Source organism: Saccopteryx bilineata, chromosome 8 (assembly GCF_036850765.1).
Source record: "Saccopteryx bilineata isolate mSacBil1 chromosome 8, mSacBil1_pri_phased_curated, whole genome shotgun sequence".
Classification (NCBI taxonomy): domain Eukaryota; kingdom Metazoa; phylum Chordata; class Mammalia; order Chiroptera; family Emballonuridae; genus Saccopteryx; species Saccopteryx bilineata.
In genome coordinates, this window is record NC_089497.1 from 97,604,432 (window position 1) to 97,626,490 (window position 22,059).

A 22,059-nucleotide genomic window follows, 5' to 3' on the forward strand; every position below is an offset into this window, starting at 1 on the left:
GAAGAATGTCTTTGTCTTTATTCTTAGGAAACGCAGGCTGAGTATTTAGGAAAGAGAGAAAGAAGGCCGTTATGGTAAAATGTTAGGTTATGCAATCTTGAAAGAATATATATGGTGGGTGTTCACTGAATTATTCATTCTACTTCTTACACAGTAATGCTGGAGCAACCTGTTCACAATCCCACAGACAAGGGGCTAGCCAGAACGCGGAACTGTTTGCAGAAGCAGCCACTCTTCCGGGGTACTGAGAAAGGAGAAGTATTACTTCGGATTAATTTCACCACTTCCACCCAAAGGCCGGTATTAACCACAGCTCAGCAAACACCCAGCTCCCCTGCTAGGCCCCTCCATTCCTCCCCGGGAGCAGTACCTACATGGTGACGACAGCGTGGGAGGGTGGGGGCGACCTTCTTTGAATTCTTCAGACCAAAGGAGTTCCCAAGGACTAATTTCCGGAAGAGCGTGGAATCCCGGGGACTCCTGTTGGTACATCAGACCCTTTACAACCTCGACGCATTTTCAACCTTCCACTTTCTAGGGATTCCGGAAGGTGAACGCGCATTTCTTTTGAAAGAGCAAAGAACTCTCCAAGTTTTCTTCTTTCCTTAATAGCTCCATGAGGATTTTTGGTCAGTAAATCGCCTAACCACACGCACAGCTGATACCACAGTGCCGGTGCTTGGTGATGGCGAGGGCTGTAAGAGCGCGCTCAGATGAGAATGTGGGGCCGCGCGTGCGTGCGAACGAGCCACCCGACGAACACGCGAGCGAGGGGGCCCGGACCCCGGCTCCCAGTCTGAGCGCGCCCGGCCCCCGGGAGCTGCGTGTGCGCGCCGTGCGCGGAGGTGAGCGTGCGGCGGGGCGCGGGCGGCCCTGCGGCAGGAGACCCGGGCTGGGAGGGGTAGTGGTCTCGGGACTTGCTGCTTCAGGGGGGCGCCCGCCTCCGGGACTCCGGGACCCGAGCGGCGGGGTCGGCGGGAGCGCGGGGAGACGCCGCCACTCCTCCGGTCGTGCCCCGGGGCGCGGCCGGCGCAGCCGGCGCGGCGAGGAGCCGAGCTCTTGGGTCTCCGCTCCGCGACGAACGGCGGCTCTAGCCGGTGAGCGCCGGGGAAGGGGCTGGCGGGGTGCGCGGTGGGCTCGGGCCGCGGCGGCACAGGGCGCACCGGAGGCCCCGCCGGGCCCCGCCGGGCCCCAGGCACAGCCCCCGGCCTCCACCCGGCCGCTCGAGGACCTGCAGCGTGGGGCGAGGTGGCCGCCGTGGCGGCGGGGCACGGAACGGAAGCGATGTTCTGGGGTTTGTAGATCCCCAGCAGGCCCGAGGCGAGCGGGAAGGGCCTGGGAGCTGGGTTGTGGGAGGATCCTTTGTGGGGAGGGACTGGTTACAACATGGCCGTGTGGAAGGCAATGGGCAGATCGGGTAGAGAGTGGGGGAAGCCTGTGGTGGGAATCCTAAAGGTACAATGGAATTTCATTTCCCAGCGATCCGGAATTCCAGGGCATTCTGTGTTCCTTCTCTTCCACTGCTCACTCCCGGACCAGAAGGGAGGTTTGCCGGGCAGGGATGGCTCTCCTTTCTCGGTGTGTTTTGCACATCATGCCCGCTTGTAGGAGGTCGCTGCTTTGTCAGGAAGAGCGAAGATCAAGGAACAAATTACCAAACCATGTTTTCTTCTGTTTTCAGAGATAAAAGATATGTTTGCTGTCTTCAACTGGGAACAACTTTGTGTTTTAGTTTTCCCCAGGCGGCTTACACGGAGGTAGGGTGCTGCTCTTGTGCTTTCAGAATCTGATTTTGTGTTAATCCCTGATAAGAGCGGATACTGAACCTGTATCAGCCTAGAGAAGGGAATTGTTTAAAATTAGGAGAGGAGTCTATGACATTTCTCACCTAGACTAGAAGGTTCATTCAAAAGAATGGTCATTGGATAATTCCTGCCCCAAAAATAAAGTTTGTTATCAAAACAGTGGCTAAATGGAATTCCAGATTTATATGAAGTGATTTGAGGACAAGAAGAAGAGAGGATCATCTGACCAGGTGGTGTTGCAGTGGATAAAGCGTCCCCGGACTGGGACGCTGAGGACCCAGGTTCAAAACCCCACGGATGCCAGCTTGAGCTTGGGCTCATCTGGTTTGATCAAGGCTCACCAGCTTGAGCCCAAGGTCGATTGCTTGAGCAAGGGGTCACTCAGTCTGCTGTAGCCATGTCGTCCTCCCCCCCAAAGGCACATATGAGAAAGCAATCAATGAACAACTAAGGTGCTGCAACAAAGAATTGATGCTTCTCATCACCCTTCTTGTCTGTTCGTCCCTGTCTGTCCCTCTCTCTTGATCTCTGTCACACACACACACAAAGAGAGGATCAGTTTTGTAAATATGAAGTGTTGATGTGTAATAATTTGCTCCGATAGCAACTTGTTGGCTATAAAACATTGACTTTTAGAAGTCATAGTGCCCAATGTTACAACTCAGTTATATTCCTTTTCCTGTTATTCTGTTCAATAGTCCCCAGCAAATCTGTTTTAAATAAAGCATGGAATTCAGAAAACAGCGAAGAACTTCACCTAGTACTTTGGCTTCATCTGAAATTATATAGGTAAGCCCATCTTATTTTAAGTTAGAAATTATCCTGTGTGGTTAAAATTGCCCACAATTGCTTCTTTACAGAATTTTAAGGATCATTTGCATCAGTGGTTTTCAACATTTTACACTTGGGGACTGGTGAAAATAGAATTATTTCAGGGACCACTAAGGCAGAAGTCACCCTGAGCATAAGCAAATCTAACTAAAATCATTGGGTCTGTAATCCTCATACAACATCAGGGTGGTTAACTCTTTTGTGGATCAGTATGCGAAATTTCTGGTGGACCAGTCTACCGGCTGGTGGTTGAAAAACTGATTTGTAAAGCTACAAGTTTTGTTATGTATTATAATATATTTCTTTCCTCAAAGAATTTGAGAAGGTACAAGAGTTAATTAAGGTCTAAGTCATTTTAGAAACTACACTGCTCACAAAAATTAGGGGATCAGGGAACGTGCAGGTACATTTTCACCAATGAAATAAAAGTTGATTTTGCATCTCATTTGCATAATTGAACAACTTTCTTTGACTTGTTTGCTTTCCTGATGTTCTTGTTTAATTAAAAAAAAATCAAATGCTTTTTTTATTGCTTCATATTCATTCTGAACTATCCCCTAATATTTGTGAGCAGATATATATATTTTTTGATTATTATAAAATATCATGGTATCTCAGGAAAATTTTACTATGTAAATTTAATTTGGTGGTTATACCAACTTTAAGTTCAAACTCAATTCTCAACTTTAAGTTCAAACTCAATTCTCTTTATCTTTATGAAAATACTCCAGTACATACTTTTTTCTCTTTTCTCTTCCTTTCAAATGATTTGGCTACTCTCAGTGCTCATCTCCAGCTCTGTTCTGCCCACCATTGGATGATATAGGTAGAATACCCTTTTAAAAAATTTCTTTATCCCTTTTACCACGATATAATGTCCAAGTCAAACATGCTTTTCTGTGGCAACTCTAAAAGCTGTCATTGCTCATCCTTGCTCTCAGCGTTGGTAGATAACCATATTTTACAGCTTCGTGAATGAATTCAAATGTGTGGGGGTCAAATAGGGCACCCTTAAATGACCTTACATAACAGATACATTCAAAAGATGCAGTTTACTCAACAGTAGGCTCTTTGCCAAATACTTAGTTTGGGACCATGAGCAATGGTTATAATTAAAAAGTTGCATATTATACTTACTGATATGTATTTGGCACCAGAGCTTTGGCACATTGTGAATTAGAGGAGAGGGTAAGATGGGAAGAGTATGGGCCAGAAGCATGGAGATTTGCAGGGGCCACATCTGGATAAAGAGAACATCTGTAGGGTAGAGCCTTGAGAGGATGGAAGATTTGGCTTCAAGAGCTTGTGCCACTTTGAAGCTCTGATAAATTAAATTAAACAGAAAACTAGAGTGGATATCCAAGTTTGCCATTCTATATGTGTCTGACCCTTAATATAGTTAGTGAACCAGAAAGCCAAGTCCTTCTGTTGTCCCTATATAGCACCCACATGAATATTAAGCACAGCTTAATAATTATCAGTGCTGCCTGCCCTCCAGGAGCCATTTCACTGAGGGAACATGGTACCAGCACTAGGACCCCATTTTCAGTAGCCTGGCTTTTTGGGGTCATGAGGAAACAGAAAAGAGAGTTCTCAGGAGATTTTATTGATGTCCTAAGGTGTGCTATTTGCATGCAGTTAGAACAAAACAGACCAGCATCCTGTTTTATAAATACAGTTGTATTGGAGCACAGCCATACCTATATGTTTAATATTGTCTGTGGTTCTTTTTACTACAAAAGCAGAATTGAGTGGCTAGGATAGAGACTATATGGACTAATATTGCTATCTGGCTTTTTATTTTTCTAAAAAAAAAATCACCCACTTCTGGGCTAGAACATAGAATTTTGTTAAACTCCTAAGTTGTGCTTGGACAAGTCTTCGGCCACCTACCCTCAGAGTGACTGAGGGCTCAAACCATGTCTCTGATCTAGAACTGTGTTTGGTTACTATTCTGGTAACAAACTTTATTTTCAAACATGGCATTACCCACTTTCCAAGATAAAAAAAGTATAATCGACTCTTATCTCTCAGTATTAAATAGTTTCTTTCTCTAAACTGACACAGGCTCTATAATTTGCACATTAATTGAGCATCTGCACATTCTGAGAGTTCAAACTCAGCTCCCTGTTATGGAGGCTGACCACTAAGTTGGAGACATTTGAGGAGGGAGCTCTCCCTTCATGTTCCCCAGGTGAGCTTTACTCATTACATTTGATATGCAGCTTGGAGATGTGAACCTTCCTCCTTGCTCTTCATGGAGGGCAGCATCTTGAGGGCAGGGTTTGTCTGTTGTCTTCCCTGATGGAGCCCAACCTCTGACACAGTCCAGTGTACTGAATGAAATTTCCTCCAATCGGTAAAGCTGTAATAAAACTGAGACAGGAAGTCCAGCATTCAAGTCAGCCTCCTGCTGTTCTGCCTGATCAGTGTGATCTCTGCTCCAGCTTTCCTAGCTTCTCCGGACCCGGCCACCCTGTTGCCTCCTCCCAAAGTCTGCTCCAGCATAGCATTCTCTCAGATGGCTCAGCCCTGAGTGCAAAGGTAAGCCTACTTTTGTTCTACACTTTGCTCCCTGACCAGGTATCTCAAGAAGCTGTGAGAGTGGGTATGAGGTTTGGTTCTTCTATGGGCACTGTGCTCTGGGGAAGGGTGGGCCTAGTGTGGACTGCACAGGTCTCTGAAAACTGGGTTAACACTTATTTTACAGTGTTGTGAATGTGCTTTGTAAATTGCTGTAGAAGTGATACAGACTTAAGCCCAAAACCCACCTTCCCTTAAATAAAAACACCCTGTTTAAAATCCTAGCATGCATTCACATTATTAAGAGTGGATTTTTGTTGTTGTTGCAAGTGCATATAGGGCAAAAGCAAATAGAAAATTTCAGTTGATTTTTCCTTCTCAGATCTTGGTACTTTTGGCTGCTCCTCATTTTTCTTAGTCCAAGGACTCTACACAGCACAACCCCAGAAATCTGTAAATATTCCCACATACTGTTAATTCCTACAAGAAAGTACTGTGTCTGCAAACAATGTATGTATTATGTCTTTTTAAAATACATTTTTAAAAATCTGGGTGTCTTCTACCCCAGCACACTGAGCCAGGAGGCTTTTAATAAGACCTGAATAGAAGACATTCTCTCATACATCTCAGAATACATGTGAAGGTGGTACTGATGCAGCCAGTGGGGACCCAGGGGCAAGATTAGGAAATGCAAGTGGAGCGTTAGGTATTTATACTCACCGTCTACTTAAAACTGAAAACTCACAACCAGGGAAAGTTGTGCTTAATGGTAGGGTTTTTTTTTTCTTCAACTCAGTGAATACTTCAGATTCATTCTTAAAAATAGAACAATTTTTAAAAATTATGTAAAAATGAACCCTTTTCCATATACAACATTCTAAACGTCAATCACAAAGTCATGGAATCTTGGAGATTGAAGGGACCTCAGAGGTTACCTAAAATAACTTGAAACTTATGGAGGAATTCATTTCCTTAACATTCCTGCCAGCAACTTGAAGATTTCCACTGGTGAAGAGATTCTAGAAATCTATATTTGACTGTCACTAATTTTTATCTTTGGACTTCCATTTGCCTTCTGCAATTAAAACTGACATATTGTTCAAAATATTTGGAAGCATCTACCAAGGCTCTTCTAAGCTCTTGTGTTTCCCAGAACAGAACATCCCCTACTTCCTTCTGCCACTGTTTCATCTAATCCTCATGGGAGATGATAAACTAAATCCATAATCAACAGGTTACCTTTCTCTAAATTATATCTAACTTATCAGTGGGCCTTTTAAAGTAGAATATATTTGTGGCTATGGGATTATGACTCTTTTTGCCCAGACTTGTTTTGCTTCTTGAAGACAGAAGTATATTACAGCTTTGGGTATGAGTGTGTTGAGAGAGGACACAGGACAGTGTTAACCTGTAGAGGTTCATCACTGTCACTCCTTCCCAAGCACTCGGCGAGTGCTTCCTATGTGCCGGACACTGCTCGATGCTGGGGACACAGCAGTGTGTAGAAATCTGCTCTGGTGGAGCTAGGTAGGGTTGAGAGGTACCTCGGCCCAGACTCCTAATGTTCTGACGAGAAAAGCAACTCTCCAAATTCAATGACTTGTTGCCCTGCCTCGCCAAACGTCCCTCACTGTTACCACTAAAATCCTGTCTCCTGATCCTCCAGTTATTCCTTTACATCACCACCTTTCTTCGTATTGAACTCATACTCAACTAGAACTTTAAGGTCTTTTTAACTCAGGTTGTTATAATGATCCCCCATCCTGCTCTTGTGGAGTTGGTTTTTTGAACTTGATACAGGACAATAAATCTGTTCCCATCAGATTTCATCTTACTTTAGCCCTGTTCCAATCTGTTGAAATTTCTTTAGATTATTGTTACATCTTCTTTTGAATTCACCAGTTTTTCCCCTGATCTTTCTTGTCTAAAAAATTAAGTAAGGCTACATTCATTTGTCTTTGATAAGAAATGTTAAACAGGAAAATGCTAAAGATGGGCCTGTGATGAAACCCTATATCGGGGGTCGGGAACCTTTTTGGCTGAGAGAGCCATGAACACCACATATTTTAAAATGTAATTCCGTGAGCTTGGTTCCTGAGATTAACATTAGAGGAGAGAGCAGAGAGAGGCAGCCAAGATGGCAGAGTGCTGAGAGAGAAGCCAGTTAGTGCAGAGTTTGTGCAGGGAGAAGGAAGGAGATGGGAAACAAAGGAGAATAAGGCTGGTGAACTAGAAAACTTTGATTCTAGGAAACTCGGATAACTCAGTAGCTTTGTGAGCACTGAATGAATGGGTTTTGGAGCCCAGTGTGTGTTTTTATGTGCCCGCCGGGTGCAAGCTAGGATTAAAGATAATGGCCTACCAGTTTGTGGCTCTGTTGTTTCATTACCATCTGTCCGAATCCAATGTGAACCTGCATGGGCCAGGCAGCTGTGATGGTGGCCATGGCTACTGACTTCACATTCAGTAATTGCTTTCTCATATGTGCCTTGACCAGGGAGCTACAGCAGAGCAAGTGACCCCTTTCTCAAGCCAGCGACCTTGGGCTTCAAGCCAGCGATGTTTGAACTCAAGCCAGTGACCTTGGGCTTCAAGCCAAGGATCTTTGGTCTCAAGCCAGCAAACATGGGGTCATGTCTATGGTCCCGTGCTCAAGCCATGCTCAAGATGATGAACCTGTGTTCAAGCTGGATGAGCCCACGCTCAAGCCACAACCTTGGGGTTTCAAACCTGGGTCCTCCACATCCTAGTCCAAAACTCTGTCTACTGCACCACTGCCTGGTCAGGTAGCATTGGCCTTTGATAGAGATAAATCTACCCTAGGACATCATTACCCATCGTCAACTACTTTTACAATTTTATTTATTTATTTATTTATTTATTTATTTCAGAGACAGAGGGAGAGTTAGAGAGAGGGATAGATAGGGACAGACAGGAACAGAAAGAGATGAGAAGCATCAATCGTCAGTTTTTTGTTGCAACACCTTAGTTGTTCATTGATTGCTTTCATATGTGCGTTGACCATGGGCTTTCAGCAAACCGAGTAACCCCTTGCTTGAGCCAGCGACCTTGGGTCCAAGCTGGTGAGCTTTTGCTCAAATCAGATGAGCCTGCGCTCAAGCTGGCGACCTCGGGGTCTCGAACCTGGGTCCTCCGCATCCCAGTCCGACGCTCTATCCACTGCGCCACTGCCTGGTCAGGCCCGTCAACTGCTTTTAGTTAGAAAATTTTAATTTCAGACCATTGTATATGGTTACTTTAGATCTCTGAGTTTGCAAGGCTGCTAAGTAGGCCTACCCTGACTTGTCATCCTCAGCATGTAGCCCCTTTTTCATCTACAATTGGTTGATTCTTTCATTTGCCCTGACCTGGGATTGAACTCGCAACCTTGGTATATCATAACAATACTCAAACCAACTGAGCTACCTGGCCAGGGCCTTGGAGGCATTTTATCAGTATGGGTCAAATAAATCAATTCCATGTGATTAAAAAAAAAACAATTTCATGAGAGCCATACAATGACCTGTGTACGTTATGCATTATCCAATAGAAATTTGGTGTTGTCCCAGAGGACAGCTGTGATTGGCTCCAGCCACCCACAACCATGAACATGAGCGGTAGGAAATGAAAGGATTGTAATACATGAGACTGTTTTATATTTTTAATGTTGTTACTTTTTTTATTAAAGAGTTGTCTGTGAGCCAGATGCAGCCATCAAAGAGCCACATCTGGCTCGCGAGCCATAGGTTCCTGACCCCTGCCCTAGAGGTTATTGTTCAGGTTGACAAAGATGCGCTAACAGCCTTGGAACATAGCGTGAGGGCAGGTCCGTGTCTGTGCTGGTCAATACTGTTCTCACAGTCCAGCACGGGCCCAAGAAATGTGTGTCGAACAAATGACTGAGAAATACACTGGCTACAGTGGGTCAGCCAATTTTGAAACCGTATAGGAACTGTCATTGGGCTCACTTCCACTTTGTTCAGAAGGAACTTTCAGTGCCCTGCCCTCTTCAGCAAAGTACAGTAATTCTTGTGTGCTGTCTAGGGCAGGGGTCCCCAAACTACGGCCCGTGGGCCACATGCGGCCCCCTGAGGCCATTTATCCGGCCCCCACTGCACTTCCAGAAGGGGCACCTCTTTCATTGGTGGTCAGTGAGAGGAGCATAGTTCCCATTGAAATACTGGTCAGTTTGTTGATTTAAATTTACTTGTTCTTTATTTTAAATATTGTATTTGTTCCCGTTTTGTTTTTTTACTTTAAGATATGTGCAGTGTGCATAGGGATTTGTTCATAGTTTTTTTTATAGTCCGGCCCTCCAACAGTCTGAGGGACAGTGAACTGGCCCCCTGTGTAAAAAGTTTGGGGACCCCTGGTCTAGGGCTTCCCTTGCCTTTCTGGGCAAGGAACCATATGGAATATGAAGATGAGATTGTTCAGATGAAATGATCTTGAATCTCTACTGGCTCCTGGTGGCCATCCCTTTTGTGTCTAAGCCAGGGGTCCCCAAACTACGACCCACGGGCCACATGCAGCCCCTGAGGCCATTTATCCGGCCCCCACTGCACTTCCAGAAGGGGCACCTCTTTCATTGGTGGTCAGTGAGAGGAGCATAGTTCCCATTGAAATACTGGTCAGTTTGTTGATTTAAATTTACTTGTTCTTTATTTTAAATATTGTATTTGTTCCCATTTTGTTTTTTTACTTTAAAATAAGATATGTGCGGCCTGACCTGTGGTGGCGCAGTGGATAAAGCATTGACCTGGAAATGCTGAGGTCGCTGGTTCAAAAACCCTGGGCTTGCCTGGTCAAGGCGCATATGGGAGTTGATGCTTCCTTCTCTATCTCTCGCTCCTTTCTAAAATGAATAAATAAAATAAAATAAAAATATTTTAAAATAAGATATGTGTATGTGCATAGGGATTTGTTCATAGTCTTTTTTATAGTCCCGCCCTCCAAAGGTTTGAGGGACAGTGAACTGGCGCCCTGTGTAAAAAGTTTGGGAACCCCTGGTCTAAGCACTCACTAGTGTGTTCAGAAGCTCAGACACATATTCAAGGTTATTTGGAATGCAAATTCATTTATGTTCTTTCCCCTCCACAATTCTTTCACTTGTGAAAAGTGTCCTTAGAAAATACACTTCTTGGAAGTGTACTTGGGACTAATTTTTCAAGGAGCTGAGCAAGATTTGCTTGGAGATTGAATGATGTTTGCATTTAGGATTTCCCTCTTTTGGAAGATTTTGGTTTGGCTTCGACGGCTGTTCACCCCTGAGGAAGATCAGAGGTGCTGCAGTGCGTGAAAGGAAGTATGAAAATGCCAGGCTGTGGGAAGACAAGTTAGGAAGGGCATGCTGTCGTGCAGGGTTACATACCCTGCCGGGGCATGAGGACGTCTGAGTTCCAGTTCGCTCTACTAGGAAGGGCATGCTGTCGTGCAGGGTTACAGACCCTGCCGGGGCGTGAGGACGTCTGAGTTCCAGTTCCACTCTACTAGGAAGGGCATGCTGTCGTGCAGGGTTACAGACCCTGCCGGGGCGTGAGGACGTCTGAGTTCCAGTTCCGCTCTGCTGACCCTGACTCAGTAGCAGGTCTCCACATCTGTCCTCTTGGCTGGCAGATGAATATTATAATAATGGGGCTACTTCAAAAGATGGTTTTAATCATCAAACAAATGGGAGTATGACATGCTTTCGACAGTACCAGAGCCATGCAGGGGCTGTTGTAAAATACGGAGGGTGAGGAGTGTGAAGGAATGGATGAGGTAGGAAGCAAGTTGTTTTTAATGCAAACCTTTTTTGCCTTGACAGATTAAAGCATATTTTATTTTAAAACATTAAATTAGGCAAAAATGGCAGCTGCAGTTCATTCATTTAGTAAATAAATTCTATGTACAGCTGTGTGCTTTGAAGTAAAAAGGGAGATGTAGGCCTTTTCAAATATGTACAATCCTCAAAGTAACTTGGTGCAATGTGAGTATCTCACAGCTCAGTTTGAAAAGGTTAATGTGTTTTGATGTTCTCCTTCAGTTGCTAGAAATACCTATTGAAGGACTTTTGACAGTGCAGATCATGCCCTGAAAAATAATGTCATTCAGTTGTGGAGGACTGGGGCAGGGGGAAAGGGCAGGTCCGGGAGAGGAGCCTGTGTGTGGAGGGAACTGGAGGAGTGCGCATCTGGCATTGTGCACTGCTCCTGGTGGCTTCTGAGTTCAGGCTAGCTGAATATTAGGAATTTTAAGATCCTGGAGGAAACAATCCATGCACTGCAAAGAAGGCCTACTGATTTGGAGGAAGAAGGTGGATTGACTAGGACTCATTTGCCTGTTTAAACGTGGTATAGAGCATACACTGTCTTAAAAAAGACATTGAAACTAGCGATTGTAATAAAACGAATATGAGCAAATAGAGTAAGTTGGATGGAGCATATAGTGTGGACTCTAATAACAATAGCAGTACATATACTTAGCTGCTACTGCATGCCAGCCCCGTCCTGAATGTTCAGTATGTGTTATTTCATAAAATGCAGTTTCTGATTCAGGAGATGGGGTGGGGCCTGAGGTTCTGCGTTTCCAGCAAGCTCCCAGGCAGTGCACTTGGGAGTCTAGAGCAGCACATTGGAGTCACCTTGGAAACTTTACAAATACTGCTACCAGGAAGATGGCAGTGACCATGGTGGGCAATGTCTTTTCCTTCAGAAATCTCACATTCTTGTGAAGGAACACACAATAAATAGACAAAAAACTTCAGGTAGGGTTTGAATGCTAAGGAGAGGATAATGGGGGAACTACTGGAGGTAAGAGGCCCTGGAACACTCTCCAGGTAACATTTTGCTGAGAGCTACAGCATGAGAAGGAGTCAGTCTTTTTCAGGACCAGGTTTTGAGTTAGAGGGAGAGCAGGTGCAGACTGCAAGGGTGGAGAAGAGTTTGACACGTTCAGGGATCAGACAGGAAGCCACTGTGGCTGCAGCAAGGTTGGGAGGAGACAGTAGCAGCAGGGAAGACAGGCCTACATATTCCTGTGGAGAGACAGACTTGATCAGTTTTCATTCAAAACATTCATGTTGTTATCTTTAAGCTTTTATTGTCTTTTTGGTTTTTTGCCTTTAGAACTTTCTCTAATGAACGGTATATATTACATTCGCAATTGGAAAGTTTTTGTGTATTTTTGAATAATTAAATTTGCTTCCCCTTTGCAGAAAATAACTAACATTTTTGTATCCCAGGAAGGAATTTCAGATTATTTTGGTTTAAATAATTGTGACATTGCAGTAACTCTGTTCTGTTTCTCTGGAGTATTCATTTGAATTTAAGCTGTTTCCTCTGTGTCACTCTTCCCTGCCCCTGCAGTTTACTTCCTAGTGCCCAACATATTATTGTTGCAAAATAAAAAGGTCTATATTTGTGTGAATGATTAGTTATTAACTATTACGGTTGTAAATACTTCATATTTCAGGTTTTGAGAGTGGGCTTTTGAGTCTTTCTGTTAAAAGACAGTAAGGCTGTGATGCTGCTTTGCTATTTCTATCAAAACCCAGTGGCTGTACGATGTTAAAACCCACTCAGACAGTTCTGGTCAGGGGCACGCAGCAGGCCCCCTGGGATAGATAGGAAAGTAGTGGCCAAGAAGAACCTGAGGTTTGGAGTCTTGTTTGATTTTTGTCTCTACCACGTATAATAAGCCTGCAAGTTTGGGCAAGTTATTGACTCTTCCCCAAGCCTTAGTTTCTTACCTGTTAAATACAAATAATAAACGTTTTAAAAGTGCCTCAACTTGTGGGCTCTCTTGAAGATTAAATGAGTTAGTGCCTGGCAACTACCTGTGGTCCTGTCCTCATGACTGGGGCCCCCAGGGTGCCATGTCATGTAGACTCCTGCCAGCACTCACTGTGCACAGTAACCTGATAGATAGGCAAAATGATGAAATATTGTAGATTGCCAGGTTTTCCTTTCTTTTTTTGTTTTAGTGTTTATGTTGAAGTATAACAATCAAAAAGAAAAGCACACAAGTTAAAAGATGAACTATCCAAATAAACACACCTGTGGCCACAATTTAGGTAAAAAAAAAAAAAAATAGAACATAGCCAGTGCCCTAGAAAGTCCCTAATATTTCCTCCCTCTCCCTGGAGTCCTCAATTCTAACACCATATACATATACTTTTTGTTGCTTTTCAGCTTTGTATAAGTGGAATCATAATGTCTCTTCCATATATATGATTTCTTTTTTTTTTTTTTTTTTTAATATATAGTATGCATTTTATTAGTTTGTACTAATACATTCTCATATTACAAAGGCAATTTAGTACAAGAATCTTTCTTTTGAATCTGAAATAACAGAACTGTACATTAAAAAAAAATCCTCATTTGGATAACAAAAAGACAAGCTAAACAAATAGTTTCCTTTGTTACAGGTGGACATTGACGTGGACCTAATCCGGTTTTCTTTTTAAAAGCCTCTAAAGACAAAAGCAGTTGAAAACCTAATTAAATTTAATAAAAAATTTGTTTACTAAAACTACTGGTCTCCAGCACCATTTTCTGTTTTCTGCTGTTTTGATGCAGGTTCTTCTTTGTCTGTTTCTTCTCTTGCTCTTTTTACTGGTCCAGATGCACCATTTTCATCACGTTCATCATCACTATCAAACTTAGTTTTCTTGCCCTGAAACTGTACTTTTCCTTTAGTGGACCCAGTCTGGGCAGCTTTATTTCCCTTTCCTTTTCCTTTAAATCTGCGACCTTTTGACTTCCATTTGTTTAGGGATTCTTGCTGATCTTCTATGATTTTTTTCAATGCTTCTTTTTCCACATCTCCCTCTAGTACTTCCCATGTTACCTCTTTGTTTCTTAATTGTAGGTTACCATTATTTGCATCTTTGGCTTTATCCAGTGCTTCCTTAGCTTTTTCTTTAAATAGAATTATTCCCTCTTTTGCTCCTCTGACGAAGTCTATCCATTTTATTTCACCGTGATTTGAGAAAAGGATGTGCAAGTCTTCTCTACAGGTCTGATCATCTAGGTCCCCCGAAAATTTTAGCAAGCAACCAATCTTTTCTTCTAGAGATTTCATTTCAGCATCTTCTGCTAACTTTTGCTTTTCTTCTTGCTCTTGTTTAGCTTGTAATTTGGCTTCCACTTTATTTTGCTTTCTTTCTTCATTTTTTTGGCAAAGTAATCTTCCTTAAAAAGTATTAGCAGATCTGTGTCTTTGTACTTTTGTCCAGGAGTCTCCACAAACTTTTTAGCAGATTCAATGTTATCAAACACAACAAATATTGATCCCTTAAATGTTTTGTGCAATGTTCTTCTCATCTGAATATTTAGTACTTGACCTTTATCTTCTAACCATTCTTTTATGTCATCAAGGGTTCTTAACTGAACATTGTGTTTAAGAGATTTTCCAAGAACTCAGTGGTACCGTGACACACGAGTTTAATTTGTTTCATGGCCAAGCTTGTGACTCAATTTGCTCGTGTGTCAAATAGAGTTTCCCCATTTAAACTTATGGGAATGCAGTTGATCTGTTTCGGCCCTCAAAAACCACATGGATTTTTTGTTTTGTGTGCTTTTAATGAGAAAATGTACTTTATAAATAATATATATATATATGGGGATGTAAAGAAATAAACTGGTTTATGAAGTGTATTTACCTTCCAGATCAGGCAAAGATGCTGGCTGAGGGGAGGAGACTGGCGGACCTAGTTTTCATTTCCTGTGCTATCGCTTAACATCACTTACTCTCTACACACTTAATGCTACATTTAATTGCACATTTTAGCTTACTACATATGATATGTAATATCGCTAAACTTTATTGCTATCATTTTACTTTGCTTAATCATTATCATTTTCTTCACTGACTTTAGGCTCTTTTGCCCCACTTTCCTCGCTTTCACTTAGAAGAGCCGTTTCAACAAAACCCTTTCCATGGAAGTTAGTTTCTTCCTCCCTTTCAGAACAATCACAGGCCATCTAGTGGAGGGTGGCGGAAGCTCGTGATTCAAATATCCACTCGTGACAAAGCAAAAATTCCCACAAGTGACTGCTTGTCTCTCAAATTGCTAGTGATTTAAAGTGCTTGTGTGTCAAGGTACCACTGTATATAAATTTATTTCTCTCTTCTCCTGTGGGTTGATTTCAGGTTGGGGCTATCATGAATAGTGTGCTATTACAATTTTCTTGGACATTTCTTGGAGCAGTATACATATACATTGTCGTGTTGAAGCTAGCAGTGGTGTTGCTGTATCTTAGGGTAGGTACATGTTCAGCTTTAGAGAATAACAATGAAAAGTTTTCCAAAGTAATTGAACCAGTTTGTTAAAAATATTTTTTTTACTCTAAATACTCTTAAATTTTTATTTATTAATTCACAGAATCTAGTTTCTCAATTCAATGAATGCAAAGATGTTCTAGGACAAGGTTTCTCAAAGTGTGTAATTCTAGTTCTGCCAAAGGCTCTGAAAATTAAAATAGATTCTTTGTTCAAAGTTGAGAAACAGCATAATGCATCTTCTGAGAGAATGTACATTAACATTTAAAACTCTGAGAAGCCCTCCATTTAAAAATAATAGTTTAAGTTTGTTTTAATTATTTCCAGTTTCTTGGATCCACAGAGCCCTTTTAAAGCTGAAATACCTGTGGATAGTCACAGCCTATGGTTGAACTGGGCAGTGAGGCAGCCAGACAGCCATCTTTGGCAGCAGTAAGTTCTGGTGCTTAATAACTGAGGTCCCGATTATGGTCTGAGGAAGGTGGTTTCATTTGATGGTGCAAAGCCCTGACACAGTTCATGACCTGGAAGCTGACACATGTTCTGTCACTGGAGGTTTTCTTGGTTTTTGTGTTAGTTGAGATCTTTTTTCAACCATTAGGGATACACCACCAAATCAATAAGTAATTACTGGTGGCCTGTTGTTTACCCAGCATTGCACTGAGCTTGTGGGACAGACGGCTGTTGCTTAATGTAGATTATGTACAATCCAGTTGGTGAATGCATGTGTAGTTGCATAATCACAAGTTTATCTTTTATAAAATGGAAATTATTTTTAAATTATAATTTACATATAATTTATTTCTTTTTTTAAATTTAGAGGCAGGGAGGCAGAGAGACAGACTCCCACACATGTGCCTCAACTGGGGTCCACCTGGCAAGCCCTGTATGGGGCGATAGTTGGTCCTTCTGGGGCCACTGCTCCATTGCTCAGCAACCAACCTATTTTAGTGCCTCAGGTGAGGTCATGGAGCCATCCTCAGCACCCAGGGCCAGCTTGCTCAAACCATTTGAGCCATGGCTCTGGGAGGGGAAGAGGGAGAAGAAGGGGAGGGGTGGAGAAGCAGATGGTTGCTTATCTTGTGTGCCTTGACCGGGAATCAAACCCAGGACTTCCCCACGCCAGGCCAATGCTCTCCCGCTCAGCCAGTCGGCCAGGGCCTAATTTATTTCTTCATAGTGACATATGACATTATTATTTAAGAAGTTAGTAATAACATAATGGTCTACTTCTCTGTTGGGCCTTTTTATATGTTTCTATTCATTGATGTTTAGGGTCTTCTGTCTGTCCCTTCCCTGGGATATGGGATTTAGAACAGTGTCAGAGTTCACAGAGCCCACTGCTCAGCTGTCAAGGAGGCCAGCTGCCCTGTACTGCCACTGTCAGGGCACAAGCCCATCCCAGATACAGGCCAAGCCACATTAATTCCTGTGACATCACAGTGTGTATTTGTCCTTATTTGTGTGTCATTTCACTTCAGAAATGAAATGACTAAGGGCGCTGAGCTGACTGGTTAATCTGTCTTCTCCCCCACAAACCTAAGTAACTGAATTAGTATTATGGTACTAGATTTTTAGCTGAAAAAAACTTTTATGAAATTAAATAACTTCCCCAAGGTCACACAACCGTTTAGTGTAGTAGCCAAGATTAAGGGTGGGCCATCTGAATCTGATATCCAAGCATTTTTATTATGCTTTTTCTTCCTTTTTGAATAAATTTTAAATACAAAGAATACTTTATATTTTATATATATATATGTGTGTGTGTATATATATATATATATATATATATATGAGGATGCCTAGATTTTAACCACCTTGAATTAACACTTTTATAGTATTTGTGGCTATTTTTTCCCCTTTTCATCACACACCTCCTTCATTCTTCCACAGTGATACCCATGCTGCTGAGTGCAGAAGGGATTCCTGCAGTCCCTTTAAAAGATAATTATTAGAAGTAAGTTCAAGGGAGTGTATTAGCAGTGTATCTTAGAATTGCTTTGTCACTTAGAAGTGCTGTGTTTCACCTCGCCTGTGGTGGCGCAGTGGATAAAGCGTCAACCTGGAACACTGAGGTCACCACTGGTTTGAAACCCCGGGCTTGCCTGATGAAGGCACCTATGAAAGTTGATGCTTCCTGCTCCTCCCCCCCCTTCTCTCTCTTTCTCTCTCTCTCTCCTCTCTAAAATGAATAAATAAATTTAAAAATTAAAAAAAAAGAAGTGCTGTGTTTCACTTCTTTTACGGCCCCCTGAGTTATTTATCGGGGAAGTAGCACTGTCATAGAGTGTTGTAAGACACCACCTGACATGAGAACTTAAGTGTAGGTTTTAAGTCTTGAATACTAACTGCCCTCCCATGATGAAGCCATGAAATCTCTGCATTCTGTGGACTAGCTATAATTTTTTTTACTTTTTTTGTGTGTTTGTTTGTTTGTTTTTTCTTTTCTGAAGCTGGAAATGGGGTGAGACAGTCAGACTCCCGCATGTGCCCGACCGGGATTCACCCGGCATGACGCTCTGCCCACCAGGGGGCAATGCTCTGCCCCTCCGGGGCGTCGCTCTGCCGCGACCAGAGCCACTCTAGCACCTGGGGCAGAGGCCAAGGAGCCATCCCCAGCGCCCGGGCCATCTTTGCTCCAATGGAGCCTTGGCTGCGGGAGGGGAAGAGAGAGACAGAGAGGAGGGGGGGGGGTGGAGAAGCAAATGGGCGCTTCTCCTATGTGCCCTGGCCGGGAATTGAACCCGGGACCCTGCACGCCAGGCCGACGCTCTACCGCTGAGCCAACCGGCCAGGGCCAATTTTTTTTAACTTTTTATTTCAACTTACAAGGATCCTTTCCCCTCTTTGACCTCTCTAGTCCCCTGACCCATGTGTAAAAGCTATTATTATGTTTCTTATATATCTTACAGCTATTTTAAGCATTATTTTTGACTGCTGCTTACTACTGAATGTTTAGTTGGTGAAATTGAAGGTCTTTCATACACTCAGAAGAAATAAAGAAGGTAAGAAATAGAAATATAGTTATGGCTACTTTCTTCAAATAGAAGAATTCATGAAGATTACTTCTTTAGAATAGTCCCTTTTGACAATAAAAATCAATTTAGAGATAGATAGGATGGAAAAGCTGCCAAGGGTAGATGCAGCTGGTGATGGCAACCTCAATTTGTTGAATGAATAACACTGGCCATATACTTTGTACACATTAGTACTAATTTGCATTGTATTAGCATCTTCAATGTAGAGATGAGGAAACTGAGGCCCCAGGAGATAAGTAACGCACCCACTTGCCCTAGTTGGTAAAGGAAAGAACCCACACCTATTACTCGTTTCTTTCTGTCCCTCTGGACATTTAAGACAAAACCATATTACAACTTATTTATGTTGAACAAGTAGTATTAATTTTCCAAAATAATCAAGAATATTTTTTAATGTTGATCTTGATGTAAAAAAGCTCTAATATATTTTTGGTTGTTGGTATCCATTTGTTTATAGTTAAAGAAGTTAGTAAGATTCAGGACAAGAGTCTTGGTTTAGCTTGGATCTTTGTTCTCCTGCTTTTTCTCCTTAAGTAGATAGTCAGTATCATTGGAAAATGGGTTTTGGGTGGTGGAATACTAACCAGGTCTTTGATAAATCTTCCAGAACCTGAGCCGTGTGCTCTGGGCTGCTGTGGATGGCCCTCGCTTTCTTCACCACCCTTCCCAGTACGATGTCACTGAGGTCCCTCAAGTGGAGTCTCCTGCTGCTGTCGTTGCTGAGCTTTCTTGTCATGTGGTACCTCAGCCTGCCTCACTACAATGTGATAGAACGCGTCAACTGGATGTACTTCTACGAGTATGAGCCAATATACAGGCAAGACTTCCGCTTCACACTTCAAGAACGTTCAAACTGCTCTCATCAAAACCCATTTCTTGTCGTCCTGGTTACCTCACACCCCTCAGATGTGAAAGCCAGACAGGCCATTAGAGTTACTTGGGGCGAAAAAAAGTCCTGGTGGGGATATGAGGTTCTGACGTTTTTCTTACTAGGCCAGCAGGCTGAAAGGGAAGACAAAGTGTTAGCATTGTCCCTAGAGGACGAACACCTTCTTTATGGTGACATAATACGGCAAGATTTTTTAGACACATATAATAACCTGACCTTGAAAACAATTATGGCATTCAGGTGGGTAACTGAGTTTTGCCCCAATGCCAAGTACATCATGAAGACAGATACTGATGTTTTCATCAATACTGGCAATTTAGTAAAGTATCTTTTAAATTTAAACCAGTCAGAAAAGTTTTTCACCGGTTATCCTCTAATTGATAATTATTCCTATAGAGGGTTTTACCAAAAAACCCATATTTCATACCAGGAGTATCCCTTCAAGGTGTTTCCTCCCTACTGCAGTGGGTTGGGTTATATTATGTCCAGAGATTTGGTGCCAAAAATCTATGAAATGATGAGTCACGTAAAACTCATCAAGTTTGAAGATGTTTATGTTGGGATCTGTTTGAATTTATTAAAAGTGGACATTCATATTCCAGAAGACACAAACCTTTTCTTTTTGTATAGGATTCATTTGGATGTCTGTCAACTCAGACGTGTGATTGCAGCCCATGGCTTTTCTCCCAAGGAAATTATCACATTTTGGCAGGTTATGCTGAGGAACACGACATGCCATTATTAATTGGAGGTTCTACTGAAAAGGTAGAGAAGGACAGAATACCTTCGGAAAGCGTCAGAGTTTCCAGTTGGAAACTCATGGGAAGGTCACTGTTCAGTGGCCTCCACTGAGCTGAAACTTGTGAAGAACCTGTAGACTAGAGACTACAGGTCACACTACTTGTGTTCTGTTTTGACAGAAATCAAATCAGGCCCTTTTTAAAGATGTTATGGAGAGCAGTTAAAGTGTTTTGTTAATAATAGGACTAAACGATTTGAACATGTCCTTCTATACACTAGGAACTTCTTAAAGTGGTGTCATGGAATATAAACTCATTAGTTCATAACAACAAAGTAATGTGGAACTCTTTATTGAATAGTCTAGTCAGTGTATCTCTTATGTGGATTACCAATTTTAAAAAATATATAGTTCTGTATAAAAAACAGAGTTATACCAAACAAAATTTTATGTTGTTAGTCATTCAGAAAGTACTTCAAGATGTTGCTGTATTTCAGAGTTATCAGTTATTTATTTAATATTGCTTAGAACTTTCTAGGTATTTAAATGTTCTGGTTGTTTCAATACTCTATAAATAGAATAAGGAATCACCCTTTACATTTAAACTCTTTTCCAGTTATTACACTAATGAGTTATTGATTATGAGTTATTAATGTCATGTCATTGGTCATTATTGTGCACCAGTAAAATCTTTGACTTTGATAAATATTTTACTGTGGTAATATAGAGAAGAATTAAAGACAGAAGATCTGAAGTATTGTCTTGTTTTTAAAAATAAAATCCCCAGTGATTTTAAATGTCACTTCATTGGTCTCCTTTTCCACCTGGGTATTAGGAATAACACAGAACGCCAGGCAGCATGCTTCCTTTTGGAAAGGATTCTAAAGACAAAAAAGAAAAATGAACCTGGTAGCCAGAATGTAATGGAAAAGGGTGTTGTATTCCAGTACTTGAGTTGGGAAGAGAAGACTGAAGATTTGAGCTACATACTAATTGGCTTAATGTGTTTTCTCGATAACAATCAGTCTGAGAATAAAGAGGGGGGAAAAACAGTGCTGCCCTATTGTTACTATTTTCACATCAAGAGGAAAGCCCTTATGTGTGGTCTGAAGTCAGGTCTGATTTTCATGATGTTGTGGAAGTACGTTTATTTTTACATGAGAGTGGTGATGTATCTTTTGTTGGATCTGCTACTGGTAGGTCAGAGATATAAACTTGAAAGTACAGTGTCAAATCTTGTAATACTCAAATATTTGTAATTCTTCTATAAGAAAAAATTTCAGTTAGAACTGTTATGTGTGATTCTCTATAACAAGGCTGTTTCCATTTCTCTGGTCTCAGACCAGATCCAGTTATAATACAATCAATTAAATGAAATATTCTATAGAATCAATCTATACCCCTGTCAGTCCCCATTCATATAGGAGTCACTTTCTTTAAGACATTGTTGGTTGTTTTTGTGGTATGATTAGAGTAGATCAATTTTATTGGAGTTTATTGAAAGGCAGAAACCACAGGACAAACCAAAAACATGAGGCAAGTATGTTCCAAAAGGAAAATTTATTTTACAAGCTCCTAGATACCCTATACAAGTGGGCTGAGCCCAGCAAGAGGGTGTCTGCCCCAAAGTACGGGAGGGAGTGGCAGATATAGGGTTGTTCCAAGCATTTGCTGCACCTGGACTTACTTAGATTAGCATATCAGGGTTGGTTGCCTTGGTCACAAACTGTCACCTTTTCCCAACCCTCAGGCCCCTTATAATTTCAAGGACATTTCTCAGAACCTTCCTAGGGTAGGGGGAGTTGCTTAGGGGTAGGGGGAGGTAGGGCAAAGGAAATGTGTACTGAAGAAGTTGCCTTATTGGAAGTTGGGTGAGGGGAATTTGAGTTTTACAGAGGCTAGTTTAACCCTAACATTTATATTGAGGTTTGGGAAGCTAAATCAGAAGTTTTTGAAAGAGAACTTTGTTTG

General features: G+C 42.0%; 1 protein-coding gene and 1 pseudogene across 15 annotated transcripts; one reads left to right on the forward strand and one right to left on the reverse strand.

The window, feature by feature from the left end:
- Positions 1-684: 684 nt before the first annotated feature.
- B3GALNT1 (beta-1,3-N-acetylgalactosaminyltransferase 1 (Globoside blood group)) lies at positions 685-21,566 on the forward strand. 15 transcript variants are annotated; one of them, XM_066241028.1, is made up of 6 exons: positions 709-845; positions 1,682-1,757; positions 2,504-2,594; positions 5,084-5,180; positions 18,335-18,427; positions 19,068-21,566. In XM_066241028.1, the coding sequence occupies exon 6, from the start codon at positions 19,099-19,101 to the stop codon at positions 20,092-20,094; it is 996 nt and encodes a 331-aa protein (XP_066097125.1). In that variant the 5' UTR covers positions 709-845; positions 1,682-1,757; positions 2,504-2,594; positions 5,084-5,180; positions 18,335-18,427; positions 19,068-19,098; the 3' UTR covers positions 20,095-21,566. The 15 variants fall into 15 exon arrangements, with proteins under 15 accessions (XP_066097134.1, XP_066097137.1, XP_066097129.1 ...); XM_066241029.1 differs by lacking the exon at positions 709-845 and adding an exon at positions 1,038-1,097; XM_066241027.1 differs by lacking the exon at positions 709-845 and adding an exon at positions 1,371-1,455.
- On the reverse strand, positions 13,405-15,124 carry LOC136312187 (lupus La protein pseudogene; annotated as a pseudogene).
- Positions 21,567-22,059: the final 493 nt, after the last annotated feature.

Bases quoted from the DNA above. Each gene is read 5' to 3' on its own strand.
- B3GALNT1 (XM_066241028.1), top strand. From the start codon at position 19,099: ATGGCCCTCGCTTTCTTCACCACCCTTCCCAGTACGATGTCACTGAGG.